Here is a 26057-nt window from a genome sequence, read left to right on the forward strand (position 1 = left end):
GAGCAGCTAGGGCAGTGGGTGTCACGTGGTCACGTGCCCCGCAACGACCAAAACCGCCCAGGGTGGGGTACGTGATGGGTAGGGAGTGTCTCGGCGCTTGCGCATTCCAGTCTCCCCGCTGGTTTTTGATGCGACTTTTTTCAGGGGCGTGGGAGCAGAACTAAAACGCAGGCGAGGACTTGACATCGCGCAGGCGCATCACAATGTTCGTGGATTTGTGGGTGTCAAGGCATGGGTGTGGACTGGCAGCGCAGACGCACTGCCGGCCTGGAGGGTCGGGGCGCCTGCGCAGTCGCTCCTCCTTAGGCGGCAGCCATGGCGGGTCAAGAGGATCCGGTGCAGCGGGAGATTCACCAGGACTGGGCGAACCGGGAGTACATCGAGGTCATCACCAGCAGCATCAAGAAAATCGCGGACTTTCTCAACTCGTTCGGTCAGCGGGCGAGCAGGGGGAGGCGAGGGTGGGTCGAAGGCCACTCAGGCAGTTTGGCGATGGCGCTCAGAAGCTTTGAAGGGGCTTTCTCCGGGGTGGTTTTCGCGTCCTCCTTTCGGAGTCCACCTTCCCCCTCTCGCTCTGATCCTCAGGCTCCACTGGGCAGTTCCTGTGGGGTTATCCTGCGCCAGGCTGAGCTCATCGGCTTCGTTGCTATCACCCCAGATCCATTAACAAGTCCTTCCTTTTTCCAGACTCTTCAGACCGCTCCATCCACCGTCTTTTCTTCTCTTTTCTTCTTTTCTTCTCTCAGCAGTAGCCTCCCTGCTTCCTTTGTGACCCGCTTCCATTCCAGTTCCCACTTTGCGCTCAATGTGCGCCTTTCAGAATGCAGCCGCAGCCGTGTCGCTGCTTGTGTTAAGTCTCTTGAAGTTTCCTCATCGTTTTCAGGATCATTTTAGCGCCATGCATTTTAGTCGCCCCTTCCCGTCTCTCGTGTTTCTTGTCCTGAGAGTGGTAGGAGACGAGATCAGAAGTAAAGTACAGATTTTTAAGGATATGGAGCTTTCTATATTGCTAGCATCTAGCCGATAGTTGGTATTCTGCTTTTGGCAAAATCTTTCCTAGGCGTGGCTTGCTTGTGATAGTCTTAAATTCTTGATGCATTGTTCCGTGTCCTTCTGGACAGCAAACATGTAACAGAGACTCCCATCCCATCTTCTCCCAACTGTTTCTTTAGCCGAACTAGGCCCTGGGTAGACTTACTTAAGTAATTGCAAGGTGTAAGGATGACATCTAGTGATCTTTTTCCAACTAGTGTGCTCCTGTTCCAGCACTTCAGCCGCAAGCAACTAAGACTAAGTAGTGGAAACTGATGTATAAAAATGATTTAAAGTAATTAATTTTCCAGTCAGAGGACTGATGCATTCTGAGGAGTAAGGTAACAGAACATGAATTTTCTTAGAAAGCATCAGCAAGAGAAACTAGATCTCAGTACAAAGCTCTCTCTCAAAGCTCCACTCTGGAGGACAGAGAGTAAGAATCATTTCCTGCTTTCAAGGAATTTCTGTCTTGAAGATGAAATAATGACAGCTTCGGAACATCGGTTTTGTATTAATGTATTTACTTACAAAGCGTTTAAGATTATAATCTTGATGTGTTTTGGCATGATGGATTTTCTCACCAGGGAATGAGGGTGAGGGCAGTATTAATGAGAGAACAGTATAAATATATATGCAATTGATACATATTCGCACCCATAACTCGGTATCGATAGAGGTTGTAGGAGGGAATGATGGTCAACAAATCATAGATCTCATGTATCCTGAAATTGTTTAAGGACCATGAGTGAAGGAGTATGGTTTAGTAAAAAAGATAGGTGGATTTGGAGCTAGGAGACTCAAGTCGGAGGCTACACTAATGGATTGCAGTGAACTGAAAACGTCTAAGAAATACTGAACCTATTTACCCTGCTACTCAGATAGTCTGGGTTTCCTCAGTTTCTTTCTTCCTAAGTTCTGTGCAAACTCTTTCAATGTTAGTTCTCATAATTGGTTTCTCCTGCTTTCCTGGAGAGTTGAACTATTATTGGAGGTTGATCACAGCATTCTTTTTTTTAAAAAATTTTTTTTTTCAACGTTTATTTATTTTTGGGACAGAGAGAGACAGAGCATGAACGGGGGAGGGGCAGAGAGAGAGGGAGACACAGAATCGGAAACAGGCTCCAGGCTCTGAGCCATCAGCCCAGAGCCTGACGCGCGGCTTGAACTCACGGACCGCGAGATCGTGACCTGGCTGAAGTCGGACGCTTAACCGACTGCGCCACCCAGGCGCCCCAGATCACAGCATTCTTTACTCATAATCTTCCTTCAGAGAGAGGGCTGGAGAAGAGAAACCAAAATATTGCATGCTAGGGGAAAGATGGAAAGATAAGATCACAGCTTTGAGACTTTGGCTTAGTTGGGAAAGGCAGTGGAAAGTAGTTGGAAAAATCACTGACATGGAGAGTTTTAACTTTAAAAAGCAGAATTAAAAGACTTCACCTATCTGGTAGGATCAGAAAATCCAATCAAAGTATTAAGAATGTCAGTGAAATCAGTAAAGCATCTAAAATTACAAGTAACGCCGGGGCTGTTACTCAAAATTTAAAAGTGATCTAGCATGTCACTTCCCCGGATTTGGATCTGGGTAACGTAATAACTTCATTTCTGAGCACTGAATTGTGTTAATAAACTTTTAATTCATGTACATTTATCTTTGACATAAATCTTCTTGGCATCTTATAGTCACTAGATTTATAGCAGATGAGGCTTGGAACTGACCAGAAATTGAAGAGTTTGAGCTCAGGATTTGCAGGGGAGAAATGCCTCTTTTCTTGCTTTATAAACAAGGGAATACCTGCACTGAAATTTTACCAAATGTGTGAATCACATTTTGTGATCAAATAGAGGATAAAGACTTTTCTTTTTATTTGAGATTTCCAACAAGTCCTAGACTGAGGAAAAGTCACACAGAATTCCAGTGTTGAGGATTGGATCTTAAGGATTTCCTTAGCTTAAGCCATTATTCTCCCTTAATGCGATGCTAGTGGCCTAATGTTTGGAGTAATTACTAAATAGTTTTTGAAGATTGTGGGAAATGAATTTAGTCCTTTTAAAGAAAAATGACAATTAATTGCAATTAAGAATGGAATTATGAAGCAAGGTAAAAAGCTAAAGCCATTTGACTTAGTACTTAGGTGTACCTGAGGCAAGTTCTTGAAGACTGAGCATATCATTGATAGAAGAGTTTCGACAAGGACCAACAGGCTGAGAAACTGGATACATCATGTAACACTTGAATATATTGTCTTGGCATTGAATGACTCAGGATGAACTTGTGAGGGATATATTTTCCCACTCTAAGTCCTTAGTGTGACTCCTCAGTTCTGATGTGTAGATGTAGGGCTTATATTGAATTTATAATAATATGATTTGGTGGTACAGAGATTTACGAGGAGTTTACCTTGAGGGGGCATCTGGAGCTCTTTGGAAATGGCAGCAATCCTCCAGTCCCCATCCCGGCCACAGAGAGTCTCTGTAGGCCATGTACTTTGCAGAGGAAACTGTTAGCTAATGACTAAATAGCTTTTACCCTGTGATTCCAGCAGGTGAGAGTAATATAGGTGGACCACCCACCTGAACCCGAGAACTCATAGATCATAAGGCAGTGATAACACCCAAACACTTGGCCTGTTCTGTACCTTGAATTGGGGACACTTCTAAAAACAGATTGTCACGGAAGATAGCTTTTTATTTTTATACCATTTTATCTGATTCTAAAGCTAATCTGTGCAGAGAAGTGTAACAAAAATAATAAGTGATATTTTTCTAAATGTCAGTTTTTATACTTAGCCAACAAATGTAGCATGCCTGTTATGATCCCAGCTATGTGACACATCCTCTGAAAAAGGAATAAATAAGAATAAATGGTAGCCACTCCTGAGAAATTTAGAATTCTGTCAGAGAAGTAAGACGTAACTACAACAGCAGTTCAAGAGAATGACAGTGTTGATTTTTGCAGGCTAAGGTTATGTGCATTCAGAGTTCAGAGGAGCTGGTAACTGGCATTTATTTGTCAGTAGTGGTAATGGATACACAGTATCAAGCACCCTGGCTAGGACTGCTGGTGTCTTCAGTTAAAGTCTGGTGATAACACACTCATAAATGCACTCTGGTTTCAGATTTGTTCAGCTGCTGAGTGCTTTCACAGTGTTTTGCTTGAATCAATATGTATTTCTTGGGATCTGAAATAATGACTAGTTTCTGGAGTTATATATTCTGGAGGTTATATATTTCTCAACAGTGCTTACCCATTTAGGTCAGTAACATAGTGTTGTTCTTGGATTCGGATTCATTACCAAATTTACAGAGCTAGAACAGAAACAGCTGTCCAGGAAGGAACCCTCCCTCTCACCACCCCACCCCCCTGCAGATAATTTTGGCATGTTTCTTTTTATGGGAAATGACAGGTTGTTAGTGGTAACATTCATGCTCTTACTGAATAGCATACATGGTGTGCCTTTGAGCTGCTAAAAACCAGATTGAAAGAGATTTGGTCCTGTTGGGCCGTCCTGGCAGTGAAGGTGGATCCAGAAAAGGAGGGTGCTGAGGTCTTTGTACTCAAGCTAGATCTAGGAATTAGAAGAAGCAGCACTAGCAGATAAACAAAACGATTTAAAAGAGGAATGGAGAATGTCCAGAATAGGCAAATCCATAGAGACAGAAAGATGAATGGTTGCCAGCAGTTGGGGTAAGGCTGAATGGGGAATGACTGCTCATTGGTACAAGGTTTCATGTAGGGATTATGAGGATGTTCTAAAATTAGATTATGGTGGGGGCGCCTGGGTGGCGCAGTCGGTTAAGCGTCTGACTTCAGCCAGGTCACGATCTTGCGGTCCGTGAGTTCGAGCCCCGCGTCGGGCTCTGGGCTGATGGCTCAGAGCCTGGAGCCTGTTTCTGATTCTGTGTCTCCCTCTCTCTCTGCCTCTCCCCCGTTCATGCTCTGTCTCTCTCTGTCCCAAAAATAAATAAACATTGAAAAAAAAAATAATAATAAAAATAAATAAATAAATAAAATTAGATTATGGTGATGGTTGCACAACTGTGTTCTAAAAACTATTGAATTGTATAAGCAAGTGAAGTTCATGGTATATAAATTATATATCAATTAAGCTATTTTTAAAAAAGAATAATGAAGATGGGTGAGTGGGAAAATACCTAGTATGGAAACAAAAAGAAAAAAAGGAACCAGTAAATGGAAGAGTCAGGCTATAAGCATATTTTAAGAGATGTGGGGAGGGGACTCCAGGCTCAGTCAGTTGAGTGTCCAACTTCTGTTCAGGTCATGATCTCACAGTTCGTAAGTTCGAGCCCCACATCGGGCTCTGCTGACAGCTCAGAGCTTGGAACCTGCTTCAGATCCTGTGTCTTACTCTCTGCCCCTCCCCCCACCTCGCATTCTGTCTGTTTCTCTATCAAAAATAAATAAACATTAAAAAAAGAGATGTCGTGAATAGGGACACCTGGGTGCCTCAGTCAGTTAAGTGTCTGACTCTTGTATTTGGCTCAGGTCATGATTTCAGTTTCGTGAGTTTGAGCCCTGCGTTGGGCTCTGCGCTGATAGCACAGAGCTTGCTTAGGATTCTCCCTTTCTCTTTGCCCCTCCCCTGCACATGCTCTCTCTCTCTCTCTCTCTCTCTCTCTCTCTCTCTCTCTCTCAAAATAAACAAACTTGAGAGAGAGAGAGAGAGAGAGAGAGATGTGGGGAATAAATTACGGCCTCAGAGGTTCCTAAAGATGGTAATGTTGTGTGTGGTGGGAAGGTACCATCCAGGGCAATAAGCGAACTGGTTCTGAACTCAGCTGTGCTACTTACTATTTTGTCCCATCAGTTATCCAAGATGGGCTTTGGTTTCCCCACTTGTAGAATTAGTAGAGTCACACTAGAGCCAATTTTTTGTTCTACTGATACCAATATGCCAGAATCCATCTTTTTTTTTTTTTTTCAAAAACATCTCTGTGCCAGACAAGATACTAATATTTCAAAGATTAATAAGAGTCAGTATCTGCCTTTGATGAACTCATTCTAGTGGGGAGCAGACATGGAAATAAATGATAAATTATAAATATATAAATATCATTGGGCTATGTAGCATGAGCATTTTCTCGTGTCATTAAGTATTCAACCTTGTAATTTTGTTTGCGTGCAGGGGAGGGGCAGAGAGAGAGGGAGAGGAAGAATCTGAAGCAGGCTCCTCGCTCTGAGCTGTCAGCACAGAGCCTGACTTAGGGCTTGAACTCTTATTCGGACACTTAACCAACTGAGCCACCCAGGCACCCCTTGTTTTGTTTTTTAATGAGTTGTTAAAATGATGCCTTTTTTGTTTGTTTTTTTAGTGACTTGTTAAAAAGATGCAAACTTCTAATTTTTAATGGTTGGTTTTAATAGTCTTTCATAAATATGCCCTACTTCATGAAATCATTCGTAAGTAATAGTGGTGGACATTCTTTTTTTTATTTTTTATTTTTTTGAAGGAGAGAGAGAGAGAGAGAGAGAGACAGAGCATGAGCAGGGGAGGAGCAGAGAGAGGGAAGGAGATACAGAATTCTAAGAAGGCTGCAGGCTCTAAGCTGTCAGCACAGAGCCCGATGTGGGGCTTGAACTTACAAACTGTGAGATCATGACCTGAGCCGAAGTCGGACGCTTAACCAACTGAGCCACCCAGGCGCCCCAAGTGGTAAACATTCTTATTTGTTAAATCTGTATTCAAAGGGGGAAATGATAACTAAGACCAAGTACATAAACTATAAATTCAACCATAAATGTACAGCAGAGGGAGAATTATATCCATCTGTCAGAGACCTCTCAGAGGCCCAATTTGAAGTGAACCTTGAAGGAGAATGTTTAGACAGGCAAGATGAGTAAGATTTGGACATGGAGAAGATTTGGACGTGGGGTTGAGGCAAAATCTGGGTGAAGGAAAATTTGTCGAAACAGATGCCCAAGTGCTTTTGCATAACAAGGAAGAGATGAAGAGGAAGTTGTGAGCTAAGTGTTAAATCATTGAGTGGGAGATTGTCTTGGAGAGAGGATATTTTAGGCTTAAAAAGTGAAGATTATTGAGGATGAGCAAACAATGAAGTTGAAGAGGTAGGAAATAATTAGCATGTCTAGAAACCTTTTCTCCTAGGTGTTGAGAATGGTTGGGGAAAGAGTAGTAAAGTGGTTTCTGTTAGAGGAGTTTGCAGAGGAAAAGGTATTTTAGGGGAAATCTGAGGTTTCATTTTGGATGAGGTAGAGAAAGAAGATTAGAAGGATAAAGGAAGAAAAGGAGTTTTGCTGTTTTCCACAGATGGAATGTGGGCTTCACAGGGTATTTGATGTTCTCCCAAGTTTTTTCTCATTCTGAAATGCCTGCACACATAGTGATGACACATTAAGTACCTTCCTAGAGCAAAAGCAGTGATGCCTTTCCTCCTCTCCACAGTCTCTGCTGCTTTCTTGGCCTCTGTTTCTCCTCCCTGTTGAGATTATTTTCTTCCTCTTGTTGCTTCCCCTTTCTTGAAACTCTTGGTTTGCCTTTTAGCAAATAGCCACCTGTACAGTGTTGGTGTGTTAGTTTTTACTGGCTGCCATAACAAGTTACCATAACTTCAGCCGCTTTTATCACATAAGTTTATTGTTTTACAGCTGAGTAGATTGGAAGTCCAACATCAGTTCCCTGGGCTAAAATCAGGGTGTCAGCAGGGCTGCCTTTCTTTCTGGAGACTCTAGGAGAAGATCCATTTCCTTGCTCATTGAGTTGCTGGCAGAATTCAGTTTCTTGTGGCTGTAGGCCTAAGATCTCTATTTCCTTGCTGGCTTTCAGCTGAGGGCTGGTCCCAGCTTCTCAAGGTCACTGGCATCCTTTGGCTCATGGTCTTCTTCCTCCATCTTCAAAGGCAGCAATAGCAGGTTGAGTTCCCCTCACACTTTGAATCTCTTCTTCTTCCTCCACCTTTTCCCTGTCTCTTACATTTAGGATTTGTGATTAGATTGTGTCCATCTGGATAATCCTGGATCTCAGGGTCCTTAAACTTAATCATATCCACAAAGTCCTTTTTGTTGTGTAAGATACATATTCACAGGTTTGGGGGATTAGGTCATGGACATCTTTAGGGGTTATTTTCTCTGCCTACCACCCTTGGTAGGAAGTTCAGCAGGTCCATTCTAAGCAGCTGTGTTCCTAATATAATTCTCACCTCTTCTGCATTCCCCTGCTTTGCCCATCTGCTCTCATTTGGGCTCTGCATGATATATCATTCCTCCTTTTCAGCTAGGGGCTGTGTGTACGTGTGTGTGTGTGTGTGTGTGTGTGTGTGTGTGTCTCTCTGTATTTGGAATGACATTAATCCTGAACATCAGTCTCCTTTTACCAGATATGTCTTGTCGTTCAAGACTTGCAACACTAAACGAGAAATTGACAGCCCTCGAACGGAGAATAGAGTACATTGAAGCACGGGTGAGTATGTCAGGGAAGGTACTTCCTCATGACGCTAGGCAAGGGTTGTGCAGTGAGAATGCACATTTCTACTTGTTACTGAAACAAACATGGAAGCAATAACAGCCTTAGAGAAGTTAATGGACTCAGTTCCCTGGATTTGACCCAGGTTTCTAGACTCCAAAGCTGTTATCTTTCTTACCACTCCCAACTACCTAGGATCTATAAAAAGATTTTTTTACTCTTTGTGAATTTATCTAATTGTCAATTTCCTTTGACAGGTGACAAAAGGTGAGACCCTCACCTAGAACTGTGCCATGCTGCTGCTGGGAAGTTGCTTTACAGAACACAGGCCTACGTGGGAAAGGCCCCAGCAGCCTCAGCTCCTTCCTCTCTCCTTAAAGAGCAACAGGGCTTATTCTTGTTTTTCTTTTTTCAAAAGCGTGGCCTTTGGGCTCTGCCATGTACATCGGTGTGTGATGTGGCATGTGGGAAGAAGTCCAGGGGAACTCTCGGAAACAACATTAGGCATTTTACCTTTTAAGTAACATTTTGTAGAACTGTTTGTCAATGTATTTGAGGCGTGCAGAGCCAGACGCCTGGGACTCTTTGTTAAGGTCCTCCCCACCTCCTTTTCTCTCTCTCTCTGTCTCTCTCTCTCTCTCTCTCACACACACACACACACAACACACACACACACTTTCCTTACAGCTCTCATTGCCTCTGCATTGGTTCTATAAACAGTCTTTGTCTCCTTTCCACCTTTGGTGGGGGGGTGGGAGGCAGTCCTGTCTGAGACACTTATGCCCCGGCAAGGTGGCCACAAGAGAATGTTGTTGGTAACCCACCAGTTTCTTGTCCTTTTGGGGAGGTCAAGGCCAGGCCCCCACTTGGCTTGAAGGGACATTTTCAGAATTTTCTTTCTGTCACTTGGGGTGTCTTTGCCTCTCATATTTCCCTAATAAACTCCTCAACTTTATTTGACTGCTGTGATTGTGGTGGGGAGAGGAGCTAGAGATGGGGCTCACCCATTCCACAGAAATCTGACGTGCGGGATGATTACTCTGACATAAAACTCTCAGATGTTGCTCTTTGATCAAAGTCTAGGTTGCCTACCAGCTGGAGCCCCTCCATGTTTGGACTTTTAGCTGACTGATACATCCTGGGGAATCATTTGGTCATTCAGCAGACATTTCCCAGGTACTTACTATGTAGGCATGTTATGCTCCAATAAAAGCTACAGCACTGAATCAGGCATGATGCTTCTAGTCTACTGAAATGCCAGCATCCACACAGTTTAACCGCAGCCCAGGGCAGACTATTAGTTTTATCAGGTAAGAGCTAAATGTCTATTTCTTTTGAAAAGCAAAGAGTTTAAACAGAAGGGTCTAAAACTTTTCATTCTGGAATCCAAAACTTGCTATGAACTTAGGCCACCCTACTTCTAAGGGTTTATTTCTTATGTAGAATCTCTGTTTCAGCCACATAGAAGTCCTTATGCTCCAAGCACACACATTTCCCTCCATTCAAATCGTATTTGCTATTCAAGGGTAGCTTGAGTCAAACCTCTTCTAGAAAGTTCTCCTAGACTTTACTTTTCATTTAGTACTGCCCTTTTCCTTTTCTCAATCCCTCCCATCCCATCTTGCCATGCTAACACTACACTTCAGCTCTGGATTTGATCTTGTTATGAGTCATTCTCTGGTGTAGTGTCTACCTGGTGTAATATACATGAGTACCTTTTCCTGTATTGCCCAGCTAGGTGCCTTGAGGAAGGCGGGTGGTCAATAAACACCAATTAAATTGACTTGTAGAGCCCAAGCTGCTTTGCATTGTCACATCTTTTGGAACCTCTGCTTAGACCTTTGGAAGGTCATTTTAAGTAGTACCTTCATTTAAAAATGGGATTTTTCAATGGAGACAAACCTGACATCCTTTCCTATAGTAAGTGTTATTTTTGAACACTGTTGAGCTCATCAGTACAGTGCTCTTAACAGTCACTTGAGTCACTTGAGTTCGTTATTCATAATAGCTCTGTCCTGTCCAGGATGAAGTAAGTACTTCTGAAGTTCAAGATGTAGGTCATCTGGTGCTCCGCAGTCAGAGTAGCAGACCTTTATTGAGTTCCTGCTATATGCAAGGACTATACCATGAGTTAGTGATAGGGGAAAAAGTGATGGTAACCAACAGAAACAGGAAAAACCCTTCCTTTATAAAATGCTCAATAAATTCCTTACGGTTGTATGGATACTAATCTGTTAATTTATTGATACTGAAGTAACATTTCTAAAAAAAGTTAGTGTCCTAAGTAATGCCATGTTGCTAATGGTAACTTGCTGGTTGTAAGGAAAACAACTAGTAATACTTGATGTGGGAAACAAGGGAACACAGAACACAGCCTCCCGCTGGTAGTAACCCCTTCATCACCTCTGGCACTTCAAGGTGTGAGAGTGCTTTTCTGTGTTACCACTCCCTTTATAAAATGAGGCCCTGGTTTGCTCAAGGATATGTAGCTTGTGTTGTCTATAATTTATTATTACATGTGCTAGATGTGCTCATTGCTTTTTGTACTTTATTTCATTTAATCCTCAGCCTTTAAGAAGTAGGCATTCTTATCTCCGTGTAATAGGTGATGAACTAGTTTCGAGAGGCTAAAACTTGTCCAAAGCCATACGAAGTAAGGGAAGGAACTGGGATTTGAACCTGGACCTACCTGACTCAGACTGTTCCAACCATTCTTTGATTCTGACTGTGGTATATGAAATCTAAAATTTATTTTTTCATTCCCAGGCCAGTGCCCTTTCACTGTCCTCACACGAGACACTACACACCCTTGTTAGCCTTACATGCTTCCATCTTTTCTTTTGTTAAGAAGGCTTCACAGGCTGTCCTTGCTGTGTCTGGCAAATACCGTTTGCATTTATGTCTGTGTTGCGTAGTTTTGCGCCTCACCGCTTCCTTTCTCTGAAGGTTTGATTTTATGCTGTATGTTCTGGAAGCCTTGCCTAAGGAATTTAATCCACTCTAGTGCTTCCTCCAGCTATTTTGGGTTGAGCCAAAAGAAGCAGCTGTATCCCCTTCTGAAAGACCTTTTCTGGTCAGACTCCAGAAACTGGAATTTACTCTCATGTCATATGAGTCTTTGCTCACAGGTCATTGCAGTCCGTATTGTTAGGTTAAACAACCATTTATTTTTGTCTCCAGGGTGTCAACTTCTTCAGCTTAAGCAGTAACAGTTCCAAAATACTAATATTTTATCCTTACTGAGGATGATAAAGTTCTGTTTTACATTTTAATCTGCATTTATTAAATCATTCTGGTCTTTCTTTTAAACACTAATGTTCAGTGCTTATAACAAAACTAAGAGGTTGACAGGGTAGTTCTTTTGATTTGAACTGTAAGAAGATAGAGTTTCAGAAGGATAAAATATGCTCAGATTTGCTAAATTCCAGTTGTTCTCAGTCACCTCATCATAATGAAGAACTAGATTGAGTTCATTTTCTTCTGAGGTTTGACATAGGAAAGTTACCCGCATGGTGCCCCTCTTCCTTTCCTTATGACATCTTAATGATTCCTGAAGAAAGATAATTCTGAAGGACTTTCCTGTTTTCTAATGTGAGTGGGAAATGAGCTATCTATGACAAATCTCTCCACCATCCATAGGAACCTTCAAGAGAACCTCTTCATTCTCTCATACTTGGAAATAATTTCTGCCCTGCAATTTGGTTTAATTTGCATATTTATCGAAAAACTAAAAAGTAGGGGGTTTTATTATCAAGGATTACACATCTCTTGATAATAAAACAGTTTTCAATCTCTTGAAAAACTAAGCTTGACCTAGATTTCAGAAGCAGGAAGAAATAGGGAACTGATGTTTTTCGCATTAGAGACGTATGAAGTTCTGTTATGTTGCTTTTGTTACTTAGTACTTTGAATTTTCCACCTTTATTTCATAAAGCTGAAGCCATGTTTATAAACAGTATTTGTTATTGTAGGCCATGCTGAGTGGGACAGAAAGGCCATTGTTCACCTCCAGGCTCCTTCCCAGCTGTTGTACTCAGTTTCAGACTGTTGCATGTGAGAAAATCTTTGTCCAAACTTGGCTTTGGAGAATGTGAGTTACTCTGGCAGTTTGTAGACAGTCGATGCCATTAGGAACTGTACAAAAATACAGCTGCTGTCTGAAGGCAGGTGTGGTTGTCAAGTAGATTATATAACAGAAAATCAGGTGATTTAGGGCTCTCAGGTTTATTTTCTGAAGAAAAGCTAACGTTAATACTAAGTTGTCTAAAGATTAGGATTAGCTAGCAATAAAACTCACAGAACTAAGACGAGAAAGAATTTTAGGGATAATCAAGTCTACTCTTGCCATTTTAGAAATGAATAAACAAATCCAGACAGGTTGTGTGACATGCCCATCCACTTACCTGGTCAGGCCAGGCCAAAACTAAAACCCAGGTCTCCTTATCCCCGCTCTGTGCAGAGCTATTCAAGGACTCACACATCAGGTTTCTGTTTTCTGTGCAGTGCTGGTCCTTTATCAGCCTCTCCTTGGAACGCATTGATAACCTGACAGAACAAAGAGCAACTGTCACGTTTAGCTAAGTGTCACCCTTTGGCATCAGTGTTTGCTTCAAAAAACTCTGGGGCAGGGTTTCCTGTGGCTCTTTGGGCACCTTTGGGTTTGTTGAGATGACCCAAGTATGAGGTTGTTATTGTGCCTTAATCTGCATCCCCCAACAATAACATGTTTTTAAACAAATAATTTTATTGTGAAACAATTTTCAGGCTTGTAGAAAAGTTATAAGAATAGTACAAAGAATTTATATATATTCATATAACATATTTTTGAATTGAGAGTATTTATCTTATCCCCAAATTTGAACTCATTTAATGTGATAATCCCAGTGTGACTTTAAGAGTTCACATGGACAATAAGTGCATTATAAGGAGAAACACTTTATTAATATACTTTTTTTAAAAGGAAAATGTTTAATTCAATAAGTAATTCAGTTTGCCTTTGACAAACACTATGCCTAAGAAGTTGTTTATTAGCATCAAATACATTGTATGTCTCCTGTGCGTAAGGCACTGGAGATAAAATGGTAAGAAACAGACATATAGATCCTGCTCTTAGAGAGTATAATGTAGTCATGGTTCACTGGTATTTTCCCGAACAACCCAGAGGATACCAAAATGACATTTCATTTAAAAACTCAGGAAAAAAAGAACATAGAGGAACAATGCAGTATCAACTTTATTAAATAGGAAAGATATCATTGGCTAAAGTTTATTTGTCAGAATCAAGTTTTTCTGTTACTTGGTTACTTTAGTTTTGTTTGTTTGTTTTAAACACCTGTGATAGTCATACGATACTGCATATAGATTATAGGTACGCATAAGTGTATGAGAAGCACTACATACATTGGCCTGGATAAAAGAACTATCAAAATTCATCAATAAAAAATCTAATAAATGTTCAAAGGGCTTCAGAGACAAAACGATGGCAAATAAGCTCATGAAAAGATACTCAACATTGCCAGTCACTGGGAAACACAAATTAAAACCTTAGTGAATTCCCACTATATGATCTATTAGAAGAGCTAAAACTTTAAAATAACAAAAAAACTAATACCAAGTGCAGGCGAGGATGTGGAGCAACTGGAACACGCCTGCCTGCGTTGCTGGTGAGAACGCAGTGATAGAGCCACTGCGGGAAAACACACTTCCCGTGTGACCCAACGATTTCACTCCTAGATGATTCTCACTTAGGACAAGTGAAAACTTATGTTCACACACACACAAAACAACCTGTATGCAAATGTTTATAGCAGCTTTGTTCATGATTGCTGAAAACTGGGAACAACTCAGTGTCCTTCAGTTAGTGAGTGGATGGCGGAATACCATTTGGCAATGAGAAGGAATAAGCTGTTGATACAACATGGATGAATCTCAAATTGATTATGCCAAGTAAAAAGCCAGGCTCAAAAGGCTATGTACTGCGTGATTCCATTACATGACATTGTGGGAAAAGCAACACGAGGGACAGAAGACAGATCAGTGGTTGTCAAGGCTTAGGCCTACAGGTAGAGGTTGGTCACAGCATCTTTTGGGGGTGATGAGATACTCTGTATCTTAGCTGTGGTGATGGTTACGTGACTGTTTTGTCAAAACTTGGATCTATACACCAAAATGTGAATTCTATATGTAAATTTAAAATAAATTTAGGGGGGAAAAGAGCCTGAATAGATACACGTCCAACTTGAGATAGTTATTGCTCCTGGGGAGGAAGGAGGGAAATGGGACCAGAGTGGATGTTAAAGGGGATTTTAGCCTCATCATATGTTTTGTTGAAAAAATAAAAAAGTAAATATGATAACATACTGTTGAATTTGTACGGTGAGATTATCAGTGTTTGCTTTATTATTTGTACTTCTTTGTATTTTCTAATTGGTCAAAATATAAACAAGGCAGAATGTATCCTTCTAAAGGAAAATTTATAAAAGACATTAAAATAGAAGGGGAGAGAAATAACCAGTTATATTAAAATATTTAGGTGTATTTTCTTCTATTCCTCTCTTTATGTTTGCTTTTGCATAGTGGAAAGTGTAATGTAAGAACAATATAGCCTCTAGTTTTCCTTGGTATATCCTAAAACATGTTTTCCTTCCTCTTAAATAGTCTTTGTAATTATTTGCAATGATGTAATATCAGTCTTAAGCCTTGCATTTAAATAACTGCTCTCATTTTACGGATGTAGGCATTTCTGTAATATTATTAAACTGGTATGTTTCACTTTACTAACCTGGAAGTACAAATGAGGGTATGTTGGAATGAATCTTGTAAATTTTGGTGTCTCTGAACCATTGTAATTTAACAGGAAGTCCTATCTTTCCTTGGGGTTTTCCTCCACAAATGTTTCCATGTTGATGTTCAATATAGCTGGAGGTCATCCCTGCTGGCCACTCTTCCTGCTGGAAGCCATCAGGATACTTTGTATAATGTACTTTCAAGGAAACTCCATGGCAAAATCACCCAAGGTTCTGGTGTTCCTTTGTAGATTTGCCTGACTCCTTGGATGGGACTCTTGCCATCATTTTCAACAAGGCAGGAAATGATGAACCTCTAATGCAGCACACTCCTCTGACCACCGTCTGCACACCCTTATACATGCTTCCAATTTTTTAAAATAAAACATTTATATGTAAATGTTTTATTTTTTGAGAGGGAGAGAGACATGGAGTGCAAGTGTGGGAGGGGCAGAGAGAGAGGGAGACAGAATCCAAAGCAGGCTCCAGGCTCTGAGCTGTCAGCACAGAGCCCATTGCAGGACTTGAACTCACAAACTGCGAGATCATGGCCTGAGCTGAAGTCAGAGGCTTAACTGAGCCACCCAGGGGTGGCAGAAAACCATGTAACTCGATCTCGGGGTCATGAGTTCAAGCCCCATGTTGGATGTAGAGATTACTTAAAAATAAAAAGTATTAAAAAAAAAAAAAGAATTGATTTGGGTCAATTATATCTCAAGACTGGGGGAAAAAGGAACTGATTTAGTTTTCTACAAAGGTAATAAAACTATATTCTAAAAAATGGGGGGGGGGAATAACTGCATAAAGGTCACCACACTATACATACAATTTGATAGCTTTTCCCCCTGTATTTTTAAATTTTTTTAATGTTTATTATTTCGAGAGAGAGAAATGAGTGAGGGAGGGGCAGAGAGAGAGAGGGAGACACAGAATCTGAAGCAGGCTCCAGGCTCTGAGCTGTCAGCACACAACCTGAAACGGTGCTCAAACCCACGAACTGTGAGATCATAACCTGAGCAGAAGTTAAACACTCAACTGACTGAGCCACCCAGGTGCCCCCCCGCCCCATGCATTTTTATTCATTTCCAAATTCTAAATAAGCCTCCTCTCATTTTGATAGGGTTGCCATTTTCCAGTATGGTTTGTGGAGAATTTCGCATCAGTCTTTCTTGTCAGGCAATTGAAGAAACTGGAATGAAGTTGTTCCAATGGGTCATCATACATCTAAAATCACAAATAGAAACCTCTTCTGCTTTTGCAGATTTGGTTGAGAACAGCTGCCCAGGAGTATAGCCAAACAAACAATTTTTATTTGTCCTTTCTCCCTCTGCCATTTCTTTTAAATGTTAGGGCCATAGTGTTGGTCTATGAGCATAAATATATGTCTCTCTTTGGCTTGGGCCTCCAAATGGATTTTCAGTAAGTGGTAGGACTGTCAGAGTCCTGGACTTAGAGGCAGGATATAAAACCAATGAGAAGAAAACTGGATTGGGAAGTCTGCCAATGAGCCCTTATCTGACATCCTAGGTGGGTATTTGTCTGATGATAAATGGGAAGGGAAAACTTTTAGCTCTATTCTTCAAAGTTCATCCCAAATAAAACTCCTGGGAAGCCTTGCCTGAATTTTTCAGGTCCAGCAAACGACTTTACACCTTGCTCTTCTACAATCAATATCATATTCTAACAGCATGTCTTGTATGCTTGCCCAGTAGCCTGTGAACATTTTCAGGACTGAGACAATGTGTTTAATTTATAATAACTGCTGAGAATTGCTCTGAGTGCTTACTATGTACTAGACACTTACCACTTCCCCCTCAACACTTGGTTAGGGGACTATATATATATATATATATATATATATATATATATATAATAAAATTTATTTATTTAGAGAGAGTGAGCACAAGTCGGGGAGGGGCACAGAGAAGAGAGAATCCCAAGCAGGCTCTGCACCATCAATCAGTGCATAGCCCAATGTGGGGCTCAAACAACGGAACCCTTAAGATCATGACCTGAGCTGAGATCTGACTGTGCCCCCCGGGGCGCCCCTGGGACATACTTTTTAAAAATGAGCAAGGTCTCAGAGAATTTAAAGAACTGTGCCCAACATCACAGATCTGAAGCTACACCTGGAATGAGAACCCAGGTGGATGTGAATTTCAAATCGCACATAGACTGCAGTATCAAATATTATCCCATTTTCAATTTCCGTTAATCCTTTTGATTATGTCCAGGACAAAGTTGATTTTACAGCTAATACTTGGTGCTTAACATCTAACACTTGGCTAACCCGTCGAACCAAGAAAGAGCAGGCTGAGAGCCTTTAACAGACTATAGATAAAATTTAACTGTTTTGTTTTCATTTAACTTAGTTCCACTGTACTCTTACGTGGCAAATGAGAGCGAATTTCCACTGATGGTAGTAATATAAAATTTCTTAAACTTGTTCAACTGCTTTGCATATGTACAGAATACCTTTATTTAAAAACATTTTTTTTTCAACGTTTATTTATTTTTGGGACAGAGAGAGACAGAGTATGAACGGGGGAGGGGCAGAGAGAGAGGGAGACACAGAATCGGAAACAGGCTCCAGGCTCTGAGCCATCAGCCCAGAGCCCGACGCGGGGCTCGAACTCACGGACCGCGAGATCCTGACCTGGCTGAAGTCGGACGCTTAACCGACTGCGCCACCCAGGCGCCCCCAGAATACCTTTAAAAGCAAGCACAAAGGGTCACCTGGGTGGCTCAGTCGACTGAGCGCCAGACTCAGGTCATGATCTCACCTCAAGGTTCGTGGGTTTGAGCCCCGCATCAGGCTCTGTGCTGACAGCTCAGAGCCTGGAGCCTGCTTCGGATCCTGTGTCTCCCTCTCTCTCAAAAATAAATAAATGTTAAAAAAAAAAATTTTTTTTTAAAGGAAGCACAAAAACTGGTAATACTTCTTGTCTCCGCGGAGTCTTTATGGGTGGCTGGGGGAAACTAGGAGGAGACGGACATTTTGACTTTATTATATTCTTCTACACAAAATTCGAATTTTGTGACCGAAGATGGAGACAAAACAAACGAGAAAATTATTAAATAAATAATAGCGCATTTGGTAGGGAGAATATGGCAAAAACCATGAAGGTCTTAGAATAAATGAAGCTAAGGAAATGCTGTGTCAAAAACTTATCGGTGCGAAAAAAAGAATCCACTTTACAGAGGAAACCGTGGACGAGGTGGCCCAGCGTCAGCCTCTGCCTCCTGAATGCTCGGTTCCTGTGGCTGGAGGTTCCACCTGCGCTTGCGCACAGTCTCAAGCCGGCCATTTCTGCGAGCATCTTACACAACCGACCGAGAGCGCGCAGAAACAGCACGCACGCTTGCGGGGACGCGCACGCACGCGCGCCACGCCCCACCCCGTACGGCCCCACAAATCCCGAGGCGGCGAGGCCCGGGTTGTCTAGGCTCCGGGAGGTAATGCCCCGGAAGGCAGGGAACTTGGAAGAGGCCGAGGTCGGTGTGGAGGAGGTGGACGCGGAGGAGGTGGGCCCTGAAGAGTACGGCGGGGAGGAGTCGGGCGCCGAGGAGTCTGGCCCGGAAGAGTCTGACCCCGAGGAGCCGGGAGCCGAGGAGGAGATGGAGGCTGGGCAGCCACGACCGGTGCTACGCTCAGTGAACTCTTGCGAGCCGTCTCAGGTCATCTTCTGCAACCGCAGTCCGCGCGTCGTGCTGCCGGTGTGGCTCAACTTCGACGGCGAGCCGCAGCCGTACCCGACGCTGCCGCCCGGCACGGGCCGCCGCATCCATAGCTACCGAGGTAGGTGAGCCGGGGTCGCCCTGGCCCGGGCCGGCCCAGCCCGGCCGCGCCTCCTGCTTTGTCCCGGGGCGCCGCGAACGCCTGCTGGTGCCCCAGAGAGGTTGTGACAGATCCAGGTTGACGCTGCTACTAGGTGGCAGCTAATTCTTTCTTATAGGACTGAGTAATTTGCATCGGAGGTGGCTTTTCCCCCTTACACGTATATTTACCCCTAAAAGTGCTCCGTACCTAATGCCCGTTTGTTCATTACGTCTCTGAGAGAATCTCACATTTCCGAGTGTCCCCAGTGGGCCAGGTCCGCGTTAGGTCCCTGCCCTTCATGGAGAACACAGTCCAGTCGGGGAGACAGATGCATGCATAAACAGATGAGAACAAGCCAGTGTCACAGTTGCTGCAGGAGGAACGGAGCACAGCGGCCCGTGGGAGCTTGGAGCAGGCACCTAGCTCAGTGAAGGGAAGGGGTGTGTAAGTTTCAGTTAAGGACAGCTTTCCAATGGATCGTTTTGCTTTGAGAGTACGCGGTAATGTTTCTCAGACCTTTACTCCAAACTTCCCCTGATATTAAAGGAGGGAGAACACAGTTCTTCCAGGGATCAACATTTCTGTAGTCTTCTATTTTATCTAGGAAATTGTGTGAAATTTTGTTTTTTTCATCCAAAATTTATCTGTGCTTGAGTTAACATAAATTTTTTTTAGAGAACTTTTTTTTTTAAGTTTTATTTATTTTGAGAGAGGGGGCGGAGAGAGAGAGGGGCAGACCATGACCTGAGCCAACAAAACCTAGAGTCTACCCCTCAACTGACTTGACCACCCAGGCGCCCCTTAATATAAACTTTTTAAAAATTACCTACCATGAGGGGCGCCCGGTTGGCTCAGTAGGTTAAGCATCCCACTCCCAGCTCAGGTCATGATCTCGCAGTCCGTGGGTTCAAGCCCCGCATCGGGCTCTGTACTGACAGCTCAGAGCCTGGAGCCTGCCTCAAGTTCTGTGTCTCCCTCTCTCTCTGCCCCTCCCCCACTCACGCTCCGTCTCTCTGCCTTTCAAAAATAAATAAACAATAAAAAAAAATGACTTACTGTGTGAATGTACTTAATGGCACTGAACAGTACACTTAAAATGGTTAAAATGGTCAATTTTATGTAAGTTTTACTATAATAAAATTTTTTTTTACCAGTTTACATTTCTTAAAATTTCCCACCAAATCTTCAAGTACATTTGTGTCCCAGGAACACATTCAGACATGCTTTCCACCTGCCTTAAACAGAATGTTAGTCCTGGGGAAGGGGGGGGGGGGCTGCCTTCTTCCTCTCTCTCTCTCTCTCTCTGTGTCTGTCTCTGTCTCTTTTTGCATATGATGTATTTGTTTCTAAATTCACGTATACCTTACATACAGTAAAACGCACAGATCTTAGAGATTGATGCGTTTTTGACAAATACGACACCTAGATCAAACTATAGGTTAAAACATTTCCATCACTCCCGGAAGTTCCTTCCTGCCCCTTTCCACTCAGTCCCCTCCCTTTCAGAAGCAACCATTCTTTTGGTTTTTCACACCATAAATTAGTTTGGTCTATTCATACAGAATGTACCCTTTTCTGTGTGGCTTCCTTTTCTGAACATGATCTTTTTGCATCTTCTTGTTCTTGAGAAGCACAGATGTAAAGAGTTGGTGAAGTTCTTTTAGTTTGCAGTGTTGGGTGTGATTCGCAATGCATGTATTTGCTTTTGACCATGGTAGCAGAAAGGGTGCTGTATTTGAAGCCTCAAGTATCTGCTCTTTTTCCCTTACTGTCCTTGTTGCCTTGAGCAAGTCACTTGGCTTTTTCAGATCTATTTGCTCATCTGTAAATAGATCTCTTGTGAGGACTGAGTAAGGTAATATTACTGGGAGGGCTTAGTAAGATATTTAAGTAGCGTGGGAGGCAAGGACTTCAGGGTCAATCCAGGAAGATGAAGGAAATGGGTGTGTGGCTACATAACAGCCTCTTCTTGTTTTAACAGGTCACCTTTGGCTTTTCCGAGATGCAGGGACATATGATGGGCTTCTGGTTAACCAAACTGAACTATTTGTGCCATCTCTCAATGTTGATGGACAGCCTATTTTTGCCAACATCACACTGCCAGGTACTGATGTTCTATCTTACTTTATAAAAAGATAAGGCTGGGGGTGCCTGGCTGGGCTCAGTGAGTAAAACATGTGATTCTTGATCTCAGCATCGTGAATTCAAGCCCCATATTGACCATAGATCCTACTTAAAAATAAATAAATAATTATTTAATTAAAAATGATAAAAGATAAGGCTGTTGGAATAAGTAGAGAATAAGCAACTTGAAGGATCCAAACCTTTATTGGTTTTTGCTGGATGCTAGTCAAGTTATCCAACCTTTCTGTGTTGTTTTCTCCACTATAAATAAAATGGAACTAATTTATTTGTATCTTCTATATTGAACAAAGATGTGGTTGCTCAGAAGCTCTTTGGGCTTGTCAGAAATGAGCTGAATTAAAATACCTGATTGTCAGGGTACCTGGCTGGTTCAGTTGGTAGAGCATGTGACTCTTGATCTCAGGGTTGTGAGTTCACGCCTCACATTGGGAGTAGAGATTACTTACAAAATTTAATAAATAAGTAAAGTATCTCATGTAATTATGAATACATTTTCGTTTCCCTGGCCTTAGAGCAGAATTATGCCCTAGAGTCTTAGAGAAGAATAAAGTATAGAGAATGAGATATCATGGCTTCTAGTGTTGTATCTTTTTTTTCTTTTTTTTCTGAGAGTGTGAGAGAGTGTGCTTGTGAGTAGAGGAGGGTCAGAGGGAGAGGGAGAGAGAGGATCTTGAGCAGGCTGTACGCCATGAGATCATGACCTGAGAGTCATGACACTTGAGTTGGACACTTAACTGAGCTGCCTGGGCATCCCTAGTGTTGTACCTTTTAATGTTATTTAACCCACTCAAGCTCACAGTGCCAATCAGGGGTTAAAAAAAACACACCAAATTGAATGTTAATATCATGGTTTACGATTTGTTTAAAACTCATTTGATTTTAAATAGAAAATGACCTATGACCCAGCAATTGCACTACTAGGTATTTATCCAAGGGCTACAGGTGTGCTGTTTCGAAGGGACACATGCGCCCCCATGTTTATAGCAGCACTGTCAACAATAGCCAAAGTATGGAAAGAGCCCAAATGTCCATCGATGGATGAATGGATAAAGAAGATGCGGTATATGTATATAATGGAGTGTTCCTTGGCAATCAAAAAGAATGAACTCTTGCCATTTGCAACTATGTGGATGGAATTAGAGGGTATTATGCTAAGCGAAATCAGTCAGAGAAAGACAGATATCATGACTTCACTCATATGAGGACTTTAAGACACAGAACAGATGAACACAAGGGAAGGGAAGCAAAAATAATATAAAAACATGGAGGGGGACGAAACAGAAGAGACTCTTAAATATGGAGAACAAACAGAGGGTTACTGGAGGGGTTGTGGGAGGGGGGATGGGCTAAACGGGTAAGGGGTATTAAGGAATCTACTCCTGAAATCATTGTTGCACTATATGCTAACTAACTTGGATGCAAATTAAAAAAACAAAAACAAAACTCGATTGATTTTATTAGGTTGAACCCAAACAAACTGTTCTAGTGGGTTAAAAAACTCCAAATACTGGGGCACCTGGCTACCTCATTTGGTGGAGCATGCGACTCTTGATCTCGGGGTTGTGAGTTCAAGCGCCATGTTAGGTGTAAAGATGATTTTAAAATAAAATATTAAACACCCAAATACATGTAGCTTCATAAGGTTCAAACTGATATGTATGTATAGATCCTATCTTAAAGAAGTAGGTGTATAAAAATTGGTAAGTTAAATTGATAAATGTAGTAAATTTTGCCTTATAGGATACCCTTACAGTGTCAGTTTCCCAGTGAGCTTAAAATAGAATTGGAGGGGTACCTGGGTGGATCAGTCAGTTAAGCATCTGACTCTTGATTTAAGGTCTGGGTTTGTGAGATCGAGCCCCGCATTGGGCTCTACGCTGACAGTGCGGAGCCTGCTTAGAATTTTCTCTCTCTGCCCCTCTCCTGCTTGTGTGCTTGCTCTCTCTCTCTCTCTCTCTCTCTCTCCCTTTGTCAAAATAAAAAAATAGACTAAAAATAATAAAAAATACAAATAAAATCTTAAAAATTTTTAATGTTTATTAATTTTTGAGAGAGACAGTGAGAGCTCAGGAGGGGCAGAGGGAGGGAGACACAGAATCCGAAGCAGGCTGCAGGCTCCGAGCTGTCAGCACAGAGCCTGATGTGGGCTCAAACCCACAAACCAGGAAGTCATGACCTGAGCCGAAGTCAGTTGCTTAACTGACTGAGCCACCCAGGCGCCCCCCAAAAGTAGAAATAAAATAGACTTGGAGTCCCTCAAATCCAGTTACAGACTGTTTGGTTATCTGTTGCTGTGTGAGAGCTACCCCAGAATAACAACCACCTTTTTATTTGTTCATAATTCTACAGTCTGGGCTGAGATCAGCGAGGGGGGTTTCTGCTCACTGGTGGTGGTTGGTGTGGCTGACTTCTGCTGGCAGGTTGGCAGGAGGTTGAGCCTCTCTCCCATGCTTTCTCAGGGCATGACCCTCTTTGTGTGGTGTCTCCTGCCGGCTGGCTCGGGACTCCTGAGAGCATAAAAGCAGGACTTGCCAGGGCTTCTTTTTTTTTTTTAATTTTTAAAAACTAAACAATTTTTAATTTAATCTAATTAATATATTTTTAAAAGTTTATTTACTTATCTTGAGAGGGGTGGGGGAGGGACAGAGAGAGGAGAGAGAGAGAATCCCAAGCAGACTCCATGCTGTCAGTGTACAGCCCAACACGGGGCTTGATCTCATTTACTGTGAGAGCATGACTTGAGCGGAAATCAAGAACCGGACACTCAACTGACTGAGCCACCCAGGCACCTCTTAATTTTTTATTTTGGAGTGTGAGCAGGGGAGAGGGAAAGAGGTAGAGAGAGAGAGAGACAGAGAGAGAGGACCTTAAGTGGTTCCACACTCAGTGCAGAGTCTGATGCAGGGCACAGTCCCACAGCTCTGGGATTGTGATGCTCAACTGACTGAGCCTCCCAGGTGCCCTTAAGTTGCCAGGGCTACTTAAAGCTTAGGTTCAGAATTGGCACAATGTCACGTCACCCACGTTCAATTAATTAAAGCACATCACAAGCCCAGCCCTCTTATAAGGGGAAGTTATTATACAAGGTCATGCCTTGAGGGCCATCACATACATACAAGGTGATGTCCATGAGGGCCATCACATTCCCCTCTTCCACAACACATGTACTCAATTTTTTTTCCTCCAAAGTGAGGTCCTTCTGTAGTAAATGGAATTGCTATGGTTGGCAAAGCATCTTGCTCATTTCTTGTCCCAAGGCCCGAGTCTGCTGCTGAGGTTTTGGTTTTCTGCATTTACAGTGTATACTCTGAAAGAGCGGTGCCTCCAGGTTGTCCGAAGCCTAGTCAAGCCTGAGAATTACAGGAGACTGGACATCGTGAGATCACTCTATGAAGATCTGGAAGACCATCCGAATGTAAGGAAAGACCTGGAGCGGCTGACACAGGAGCATATTGAAAACCAGCGGATGGAAGGGGAGACTGAAATGAAATGAAATGAAACTGAAATGAAATTTGCACTCCTGAGTCTCGGCCTTAGATGGTACTGACTAGTCTTGATCTACATTTAGGACTGGTCACTTATTCTCAGATTCAAGGTGTCTCATTCCCGGAGGGAAAAATCCTCCATTGCTTAAAGGAAAGTTAACTGACTTCACTAGGCATTGTGATGTTTAGGGGCAAATGTCACAAAATGTAATTTAATGCCTGCCCTTTCTATAAGTATTCAAGTATTCATCAAGTAGTTGCATTTTTGCCTCCTAGTAAGTCAGGAAAGTTTGTATGTAAGGACTTTTGTGTAAGTGCTTCAATGAGAATTGCAGCATACTCTAAAATTGTAAGAAAGCAGTGGCATCTGCTTTTAATTGCTGTGTTGTGGTTGGTGACATGTCAGCCTCCCACTTGGAGAAGACAGACATGACCTTGAGGCAGGGACAAGTCTGTCTTCTCTTTGAGACCCCAGTGCCTCACACATTATGAGCCTTCAGTCAGTGTTTGTTGAATGAACAAACCAGTGGATACCTTGGTAGGAAGTGTTTGGAGGTTTTGCCCTTTTTTGGGGGGTGGGGAGGTGGGACCTTACGGTGTATACCATAAACAAATGTTTTAAAGGGAATTACTTTTATAGAAAGCACTTTTTATAACTTTCTAAATTTTGTGCTTTTCTCTGTCCGCTGTTGTTGCAGTGCTCTTTTATTTGTTTCTAAACCAGGATTAGCTTTGTGGTGATCACTTTTTTTAAACTTGACAGCTGAACTGAAGATAGGAGAAAATAGCTGTCCTCTTAATTCTAGTATTAAGGAGCTACTGCTGTACTGCAAATAGGTTTTTGCCAAGTGTGGATATTTCTGTTACTTTTTGTAAATCCATTACATTTCTGTTTGGCTTAGCATTTTTTTTTTTTTTTAATGCTGCCAGCATTTTAACCAGGGGCCAGTGGTTTTGGGCGCTGGGGACCACTGAGAAGAGCCACTCTTGGGTTCATGTGGACTCACGAGGCTGCCTGGTTTAGCATTTTTCATCAGGCAGGAACTGGTGAGACTTTGCACCTGGCTGGAAGAGAGGTGGAGGAAGGAAGCCCTCCATCTCTGGGATTACTCACAACACAGAATGGATTCCTGGAGTAGCTAAGAATGTTTTATAGTTTTATAAATGTACAAATCCTTTCTTATAGGCTGGACTTAAATTGATTAATTCAAATGCAATACTTCTATCAGTCTTATTTTTTTTTGGTAACTAATAGTTTAAAAAAAAAAAAAAATCCCCCCAGTAGAGAACATTTTGGTAAAGACAGTAAAGTAAAAGGGAAAAAAAAAAAAAAAAGATCACTGTA

General features: G+C 42.2%; 2 protein-coding genes across 4 annotated transcripts; both read left to right on the forward strand.

The window, feature by feature from the left end:
• The first annotated feature begins 104 nt into the window (after positions 1–104).
• Positions 105–15662, forward strand: BRK1 (BRICK1 subunit of SCAR/WAVE actin nucleating complex). Of its 2 annotated transcripts, XM_045493767.1 has the most exons (4): positions 226–433; positions 8392–8474; positions 8735–8744; positions 15514–15662. In XM_045493767.1, exons 1-4 carry the CDS (start codon positions 316–318, stop codon positions 15639–15641), a joined length of 339 nt encoding a protein of 112 aa, XP_045349723.1. In that variant the 5' UTR covers positions 226–315; the 3' UTR covers positions 15642–15662. The 2 variants fall into 2 exon arrangements, with proteins under 2 accessions (XP_045349724.1, XP_045349723.1); XM_045493768.1 differs by lacking the exon at positions 15514–15662 and having other exon boundaries at positions 105–433; positions 8735–9432.
• Positions 15663–18633: 2971 nt separating this feature from the next.
• On the forward strand, positions 18634–26030 carry VHL (von Hippel-Lindau tumor suppressor). 2 transcript variants are annotated; one of them, XM_045493773.1, is made up of 3 exons: positions 18634–19061; positions 21064–21186; positions 24527–26030. In XM_045493773.1, the coding sequence occupies exons 1-3, from the start codon at positions 18722–18724 to the stop codon at positions 24718–24720; spliced, it is 657 nt and encodes a 218-aa protein (XP_045349729.1). In that variant the 5' UTR covers positions 18634–18721; the 3' UTR covers positions 24721–26030. The 2 variants fall into 2 exon arrangements, with proteins under 2 accessions (XP_045349729.1, XP_045349730.1); XM_045493774.1 differs by lacking the exon at positions 21064–21186 and having other exon boundaries at positions 18637–19061.
• The last annotated feature ends 27 nt before the right edge of the window (positions 26031–26057 follow it).

The sequence above is a fragment of the Leopardus geoffroyi genome, chromosome A2 (assembly GCF_018350155.1).
Source record: "Leopardus geoffroyi isolate Oge1 chromosome A2, O.geoffroyi_Oge1_pat1.0, whole genome shotgun sequence".
Taxonomy (NCBI): Eukaryota; Metazoa; Chordata; class Mammalia; order Carnivora; family Felidae; genus Leopardus; species Leopardus geoffroyi.